Genomic DNA, 9,296 nt, shown 5'->3' with positions numbered 1-9,296 from the left:
GGCTCTCCGAAAAGGTATAATTCGAGTCAATCCGACACCGGATGTCAAATCTGCACTATTCTCATTGAACCTTTCTTGTGTGCCACTTCCTCTTCGATACGTGCAGCCAATTTACCTACATCATGTAGTTAGCTAACGGTTGTGGCGACGTTGAATCAGTTAGACATCTGTTCCTCTCTTGCAGTTGTTTCAGGGCTCTTTGGTCACTAGTTCAAGCTTGGATTGGGGTCCTTACGGCAGAGCCAAATTCTATTTCGGACCATTTTGTACAGTTTACTTTTTTCAGCTGGAGGCTTAATGGCGAGACGTTCGTTTACAGTAGCGGAGCCAGAAATTCCAAGTAGTGGGGGCAATATTTACATATAAATTTCTAATATTAAATATATTTAAAATATTACAATAGTTTTTTTTGGATTTTCTTTATTCTAAAATGAAAAAAGAATAAAATAAGTCTTTCGTAAATATAATTGACTAGAACTTTTTTTTTTTTAAGAAAGAAAGAACTTTTATAATTTTTATTATTATTTCAAATAATAAATAAATGAAAGTTAGGTATATAACATTATAAAAGTGCTATTTTCAAAAAATGAAGCTAAATAAAAGAAACAAAGAGTAGGAAAACACATAGGAGAGGTGCATGTATTATTTATTATATGTCATCTAGTTATCATATTCTATCATCATATTTATAATACTATGATGGTATTATATATGTATTATATAGGATGGGAACTCAAAATTAGTATTATATAAAATGGAAAATCAAAATTAGTGGGGGCACATGCCTGCAGAAGAGGCAACGTGGCTCCGCCACTGTTCGTTTATGTAACTTATTTGACTTGCTTGTGTTTGAGTTATGTGGAGGGAAAATAATAATAGACTCCTAAACCAAAACGAAAAATCACTAGAACCATTGTTAGATAGCGTAAAATTTCATTCCTGGTTGTTAAAGGCATCTAACGTCCCTTTTGTTTTATTTGACTTGCTTGTGTTTGAGTTATGTGGAGGGAAAATAATAATAGACTCTTCAACCAGAACGAAAAAATCACTAGAACCATTGTTAGATAGCGTAAAATTTCATTCCTTGTGGTTGTTAAAGGCACCTAACGTCACTTTTGTTTTTGCAATGATAGATGGTGGTCGTGCCCATTTGTTTGTGTGCGCATTGAATAATCTTGCATTTTGTTTTCTTTTTAAGAAGGATTTGCTTGTAAACTTTGGTCATCTTCTTTGACACATCTTGTGTGATTGAGGCGCCTTGTTGGTGTTAATAATATATCTCATTTTTGCTTCTAGAAAAATAAAATAAAAAGTCAAACATACATTTGAATGTTTTTATTAAACCACTTTTTTTTATTTTTAGGCAATTTATTAAACCACTTGAAAGTGCATTTTTTTAAGGGGAAAAACGACACTTGAAGAGTCCAAGATGCGAAGTGCATTTTTAATTGAAATCAATGTATTTGAATCACATTTACAATTAACTAGTACTTTACTTAGAATGGATCAAATTGAACTCAGTAAACTATGAAATTCTATAGTACTCGGTTGAAAAATAACTGTTCTTTGGAAAATAAAGTAACCGCTAAGATTTTAATATGCATTATGTAGTCATAATCCTCTCTCTGTATATATCTATCATATAGTACCTGTGATTTATCTACACAAGTTCTTTGTCTCATAAAAACATGAAGATTCCAAGATTCGAAAATTCCTATGTAATTTTCTCTGTGTATACTGTAGTTTTCATGCATTGTTCAGTCATATACCGGTTTTATGCCACCGTCTCAATTGTTTTTCGTTGTTTGTTTTTTGTCTTAAGAAAATAAACTTTACTTGCGGTTATTGTAATTTTTATGTGCATAGACTCATTACCATTGTTTTGTGCAGGTTATTGGTGTGATATCTGCGCTTCTGATATTTGGTTCATTAGCAGAATGCAGAGTACCAAGTAGTAGTAAATTGAACAACTTTGATTATCCTGCAATCAATTGCAGAAAACACAGTGCAGTTTTGACAGATTTTGGTGGTGTTGGTGATGGGAAAACCCTTAACACAAAGGCATTTAATTCAGCAATAACCAACCTTAGCCAATATGCAAATGATGGTGGTGCACAACTTATTGTCCCACCAGGTAAATGGCTAACTGGAAGCTTCAATCTCACAAGTCATTTCACACTTTTTCTTCAAAAAGACGCTGTCATTCTTGCATCTCAGGTATATATAATACTACTTATGATTATTATTTTTGTAGCATTTGGAAAATTTTATAATATATTAAAGGGTCATTTTAATTACACAGGATGAATCCGATTGGCCTCAACTTCCTGCTTTACCATCTTATGGAAGAGGAAGAGAAAAACCTGGTGGAAGGTTTAGCAGTCTCATTTTTGGAACTAACCTCACTGATGTTATTATTACTGGTAACTATTAAGATAAAGTGATAGCTAAGCCATTATTAAAATGTGTTAAGGTTATATTAAAATTTGACCTTTGAAATTTGTTCATAAGGTAACAATGGGACAATTGATGGACAAGGATCTACTTGGTGGGAGAAGTTCCATAAGAAACAACTGAAAATCACTAGGCCATACATGATTGAGATTATGTATTCTGATCAAATCCAAATATCAAATCTCACTTTGATCAATTCCCCTTCTTGGTTTGTTCATCCAGTTTACAGCAGGTTTGATGACTGACCATTTTCAAATTTCTCAACCTTACTTAATGCATTATTTTCGTAAATGTATACATAATTTCATTCTGCTGATTAAACTTTATATCTTCAGCAACATAATTATAAATGGACTTACAATTCTTGCACCAGTGGATGTTCCAAACACAGATGGCATAGACCCAGGTAATGTATTTATGATTCATTTAGATTTTTTTATTTCTTATTGTTTTAGAAAATCCTTAATGAATGAACCATAACTTCAACTCAATGGAACTTATGGCATTCATATTGAATAGAAGGTTCAATAACAAGGACTAAAATACTTGCTTTTCCCACTTTTTTTCTTTCTTTTATACAGATTCATCTAGAAATGTTCTGATTGAAGACAACTACATTGTATCTGGTGATGATTGTATTGCAATAAAAAGTGGATGGGATGAGTATGGAATCAAAATCGGAAAGCCATCACAACAAATAGTCATAAGAAGGCTAACATGTATATCCCCTAAAAGTGCTTTGGTTGCATTAGGCAGTGAAATGTCAGGTGGAATCCAAGATGTTAGAATTGAAGACGTCACAGCAATCAACACAGAATCCGCTGTTAGAATCAAATCTGCTGTCGGTAGAGGGGCTTTTGTGAAGGACATTTTCGTCAAAGGAATGGATTTGAACACAATGAAATATGTGTTTTGGATGACAGGGTCTTATGGAGATCATCCTGATAAGGGTTTTGATCCAAACGCATTGCCTAAAATTAGCGGAATAAATTATAGAGATGTTACTGCTAAGAATGTGACTATTGCAGGCAAACTTGAAGGAATTTCTAATGACCCTTTTACTGGAATTTGTGTTTCTAATGTGACTATTGAAATGAGTGCACATAAGAAGAAACTTCCATGGAATTGCACTGATGTTTCTGGAGTTACAAGTAATGTGGTTCCTAAACCATGTGAACTATTACAAGAGAAGGAAATTCAATGTCCTTTTCCAACAGATAAACTACCCATTGAAAATGTTCAGTTCAAGACTTGCAAATTCCAAAGCAGTATCTTCTGATAATATGGATGTAAAATTTCAACTTTAATGCTATTGTTGTTAGGACATCAAATGCCATTTTCTTCCATATGGATATATGTATGCAAGTAAAATTTTGAAAAGGAATGAATAATACCATTATTTTACTGATCCATTATATATGCACTCCGTTAATTCATTTCAGGATTTGCAAGCATAACTCAACTTTATAGTCCATAAATGTCAGTTTAATTGGGGAGAAGTTAAAACGGACCCTTGTTGGTCAGTGTACACGTTAGTTTTCTTTCTTTATTTTTACATTTAGTTATGTTAAAATTTTAAAATGTCACATATGAAATAAGGATCATTTTGAATTTTTTTTTATCAAATAGTTCCTAAATACATAAGAAAATTGAGTCAATAATTTTGTAGGGTGTTTTGTTATATACTTTGTTCTCTTAAACCTTTAATGGTTATTGTTACTATTGCACAAGGACTAAGCCCAAGACAACAACTTGTTAAAAAACACCCAAGACAACAAAATTGGAATACAACGAAAATACAAGAGTCTTCCTATGTTTCTTCATTATCACACATTCATCTCCTTTCCATGGTCTGCTCAAGCATCGTGCTCCAATGAAGATCTTGCACTCCGTTCATACATACATATTTCATACATAGATGAATTGATGCATTTCCATGTTTGAATTGATGTCGAGCAATGAATATGCATTACAGAAAATATCTTAGTGATTCAAAATGCCCCTTCCTATTTAGGCGACTATTTCCCATACTCTCACTAGGATTTGTCTTTGTGTAGAATGACTTTCAACGCCAAATCCCCCAACTTAATTTGATTATTATTAAACATGACAATCTTTTCTTTCTTTTTTCCGAACCACATAGACTTTCATTCTTGGTTATCTAAGAATCTTTGCTACACTTAGAGAATCCAGAGATATGGAGCCCTAATTTTTTGAATTACTATGGAAGTCCTTTGGCGTAGAAGAAATGAATTCATTTTTGAAAATGCTCTGATTATTCATATGAATTCTCTAGGGAGGATTAATGAGCTAGTTGAGTCTACTTCAAATGTCCTTAAATTTCCGCTTCAAAGGTTTGTTGAATTCTCTTGAGAGGCTTTGATCATATCATTGTTGAGAACTGATATTCACTTTCTAAGTCATGTTTGTTCAGTGAATCACCCTAGTTATCCCATTGTCCCTCACATTTTATGAGGTTCGTTGGAATCCTATCTTTAGAGAAACAAGCCAAGTTGCATATGCTTTGCCCAAGCATGGTTTTAATCTCTACTTGACTTTTCTTTGTATTTCCTTTATGATGGACATTGCCGCATTTTCTTTCCCAAGTCTTTATGTTGTTATTCATGCTTACGTGCAAGCTTCATTCCCAAGTAACCTTTTCAGTTGGGATGTTTGCCCCATTTTATTCATAAAAAAAAGGCGGTAGAAGACTATTATGTGCCCATAACTTTTGGTTACAAAGCTAATAAAAAACCAACAGAAAACAAACAAGAACAAACTACGTACTCTCTAGAAAAAGTATATATGCCCATGACTAACAATTATTCCTCAACAAAACATAATTTTTTTTTCATTTATCAGCCAAAACAACTTGATATTTAATACTTGTATATTAAGTAAAAATCTCAAAATATAGAATAATTTTACCAGTCGTGACAATTTGACATTTAATTACTAGTATCTATTTCTCACTAAATAACATTCTCCATTTATTTTAAGCAAATGAAGAAGATCTTTGGATGAAGAGGATGAACTAAGGAGAAGAGAAATTTTTTTTTTGAACAACGGCTAGGTCAATTAATGTCCAAATATTGCAAATCAGTCATAAAATATGAAAGTATTAAATATTACAAATTCATCGTAGTTTTTTTTTTGTCAAACCATCAAGCAGCCGGAATTTCACATCTTAATTGATGAATAAAATCAGTAATCTAAAGTTCAAACTTTGACCTATATATATACCTACCTTCATACAACTGAGTCATGCTCTGATCGTCATATTTTTCTTCTTTTTTTTTTGAGGAAAATATTTTTCTTCTTATATATCACCCACAAATATTTTTCTTGTGGAAAATTTTTTGGTTGGTCCACTCACAAATCTTAATGTTTAGTGATTTTTAAATCAAATATTAAAAAAAAACCAAGTTTGTTTTGAGTCAAACATAAATAAAAAGACCAAGATGTACATTTGAATTCTACTTAAAAGGCATTGTTAAATTGAAATCAACGTTGCAGTCAAAAGAAATTGAAATCAACGTGTTTGACTCACATTTACTATTACATACTTTTATTTATCGGTAAAATTACTATTACATACTTTTATTTATCAGTACAATGAATCAAATATTTTTCTTTGACGTGTGGTACAATGAATCAAATTCATCTTGGTAAACTATGAAATTGTATAACCATAGAATAATAACGTTCTTTGAAAAATACAGTAACCGCCAAGATTTTAATTTGCATTTTGTAGTCACAGTCCTCTCTCCCTATATATATCGACCATATACCTGTTGCTTATCTACACAAGTGCCATGTCTCATCAAAACATGAAGAGTCCAAGATTCGAAAATTCCTATGTAAATTTCTTTCTACATAGTTTTTATGTATTGTTCACATATTGTTCTATGACAATGTCTCATAAGTTTTTTATGTTGCCTATTTATATCTAAGAATATAAACGTTACATGTTTTTTATTTTTATTTTTATTTTCTGCGTGCATAGGCTTATTGCCATTGTTTTGTGCAGGTTTTTAGTGTGATCTTTGTAGTTGTGATATTGGGATCACTAGCAGAATGCAGAGAACCAAGTAGTATTAAATTGAACAGTTTTGACTACCCTGCAATTAATTGCAGGAAACACAGTGCAGTTTTGACAGATTTTGGTGGTGTTGGCGATGGAAAAACCCTCAACACAAAGGCATTTAATTCAGCAATAACCAACCTTAGCCAATATGCAAATGATGGTGGTGCACAACTTATTGTTCCACCAGGTAAATGGCTAACTGGAAGCTTCAATCTCACAAGTCATTTCACTCTTTTTCTCCAAAAAGATGCTGTCATTCTTGGATCTCAGGTACTGTATATATTATATAGTCACTACTTATATGATAACTTTTATTTTGTAGCATTTGTAAAATTTTATAATTAGTTATTAAATGGTAATTTATATGACACAGGATGAATCAGAATGGCCTCAACTTCCTGTTTTACCATCTTATGGAAGGGGAAGAGATGCACCTGCTGGAAGATTTAGTAGTCTCATTTTTGGAACTAACCTCACGGACGTTATTATTACTGGTAATTTTAAATATTGTAAAATTTATTATATTAAAATTTAAATGGGGAAGTAGTTTTTAATTTTGACCTATTTAAATATGTTCATTCAAAAGGTGACAATGGGACAATTGATGGACAAGGATCATATTGGTGGGACAAATTCCACAAGAAACAGTTGACACTAACTAGGCCATACATGATTGAGATTATGTATTCTGATCAAATCCAAATATCAAATCTCACTTTGATCAACTCTCCTACTTGGTTTGTTCATCCTATTTATAGCAGGTTTGATAATGCACTCTTTTCATATTTTCTCAACCTTACTTAATACATCATTTTTCTTTAGACATACAATATTTCATTCTTCTGATTAAGCTTCATTTCTCCAGTAATATAATTATAAATGGACTTACGATTCTTGCACCAGTAGACTCTCCAAACACAGATGGAATAAACCCAGGTAATGTATTTATTCCTAATATTCACAATTTCACAAGGTTTTGATGGTAACTATAGATTACAAAATGAAGATTTTTGTTAAAACAGTTGAGTCATAAGTAAGATATTCTCTATTTGTATGTAACAGTAACATATATAGCTTGTTTGCTTCGTACCCTATGCTTAATGATTATGTTTATTCATCTTTAAGTAATGGAAATTATGGCATTCATATTAAAAAAAGTTCAACTACAATTTACATTTGCTAAAATACTAATTAACCACTACTCATTTTTTTTCTTCCCATTTTTCCCCTTCTTAACAGACTCATGTACAAACGTTAGAATTGAAGACAACTTCATTGTCTCTGGTGATGATTGCATTGCAATAAAAAGTGGATGGGATGAGTATGGAATTAAAGTTGGAAAGCCATCACAACAAATAATCATAAGAAGGTTAACTTGTATATCCCCTGATAGTGCTATGGTTGCATTAGGCAGTGAAATGTCAGGTGGAATCCAAGATGTTAGAATTGAAGACGTCACAGCAATCAACACAGAATCTGCTATTAGAATCAAATCTGCTGTCGGTAGAGGTGCTTTTGTGAAGGACATTTTCGTCAAAGGAATGGATTTGAACACAATGAAATATGTGTTTTGGATGACAGGTTCTTATGGAGATCATCCTGATAAGGGATTTGATCCAAACGCATTGCCTAAAATTAGTGGAATAAATTACAGAGATGTTACTGCTAAAAATGTGACTATTGCAGGAAAACTTGAAGGAATTTCTAATGACCCTTTTACTGGAATTTGTGTTTCTAATGCGACTATTGAAATGAGTGCACATAAGAAGAAACTTCCATGGAATTGCACCGATGTTTCTGGAGTTACAAGTAATGTGGTTCCTACACCATGTGAATTGCTGCAAGAGAAGGAAATTGAATGTCCTTTTCCAACAGATGAACTATCCATTGAAAATGTTCAGTTTAAGACTTGTAACATTCAAAGTAGTGTCTTCTAATAACATGGATGTAGAATATGAACTTTATTGCTATTATTGAAAAGGAATGAATAATATTATATATTTAGTTCAACATAGAACTATCATTTGACTGATCCAATATATATACAGTACTCCTTGAATTCATTTCAGGATATGCTAGCATGATTCAACTTTATAGTCTATAAATATCTGTTTTCTTATGGAAAGTTAAAATGGAGGAAGATAATACGAAAATGTGACTGATGGACCCTCGTTGATCGCACACAATAGGATTATTGTTGTATTCTTAAGATATTAAAATGTTGAGCAGTGCTATTTAGCATGACTCATGACCCACGACACGACACACGACATTCAAATCGACGGCTAGCATACAATACATGGGGGGGGGGGGGGGGGGGGGATAAAGCAATGCTGCACATTATTCATCCAAAGGGTTGTATGAGTGTGGTGTGTTGTCGTGCTTGTACTGGTATCGTGCCAACAATCAATTTCCTAAAATGTTACATGAAATATGAATCATTTTGAACATTTTTTTTATCAACAATTAGTAGTTCCTTAGTATTACGGGTGGAAATAAGCTAGGCCGGGCCGGGCTTTGTAAGGCCTAAGCCTGGCCTACTTCAAAAATTATAGGCCTGAGTCTGGCCTATTACCCGTCATAGGCTCATTTTCGAGGCTTAGCCTGACCTATTTAAAGGCCTGATGAAGCCTGAAAGCCTATTTAAAAGCCTATTTTACCCTAAAGCCTAGCAACACATGTAAACCTACTACTAAATAGGCCAAAATTTACGAAGGCCTAAAACACATGAATATATCTGCAACTAAATAATAAA

General features: G+C 32.7%; 2 protein-coding genes across 2 annotated transcripts; both read left to right on the top strand.

The window, feature by feature from the left end:
* The first annotated feature begins 1,567 nt into the window (after positions 1 to 1,567).
* Positions 1,568 to 3,866, top strand: LOC146958370 (putative polygalacturonase). The gene is made up of 6 exons (XM_085739871.1): positions 1,568 to 1,718; positions 1,891 to 2,217; positions 2,303 to 2,423; positions 2,512 to 2,686; positions 2,790 to 2,860; positions 3,036 to 3,866. Exons 1-6 carry the CDS (start codon positions 1,689 to 1,691, stop codon positions 3,731 to 3,733), a joined length of 1,422 nt encoding a protein of 473 aa, XP_085595997.1. The 5' UTR covers positions 1,568 to 1,688; the 3' UTR covers positions 3,734 to 3,866.
* A 2,338-nt stretch (positions 3,867 to 6,204) lies between these two features.
* Positions 6,205 to 8,564, top strand: LOC146958369 (putative polygalacturonase). The gene is made up of 6 exons (XM_085739874.1): positions 6,205 to 6,314; positions 6,485 to 6,811; positions 6,915 to 7,035; positions 7,128 to 7,302; positions 7,407 to 7,477; positions 7,781 to 8,564. Exons 1-6 carry the CDS (start codon positions 6,270 to 6,272, stop codon positions 8,476 to 8,478), a joined length of 1,437 nt encoding a protein of 478 aa, XP_085596000.1. The 5' UTR covers positions 6,205 to 6,269; the 3' UTR covers positions 8,479 to 8,564.
* The last annotated feature ends 732 nt before the right edge of the window (positions 8,565 to 9,296 follow it).

Source organism: Medicago sativa, chromosome 1 (genome assembly GCF_051527215.1).
Source record: "Medicago sativa cultivar Bolivia chromosome 1, Bolivia_mono, whole genome shotgun sequence".
NCBI lineage: Eukaryota > Viridiplantae > Streptophyta > Magnoliopsida > Fabales > Fabaceae > Medicago > Medicago sativa.
Note: the sequence above shows the minus strand (reverse complement) of the source record. Positions and strands in the feature narration are given on the sequence as shown.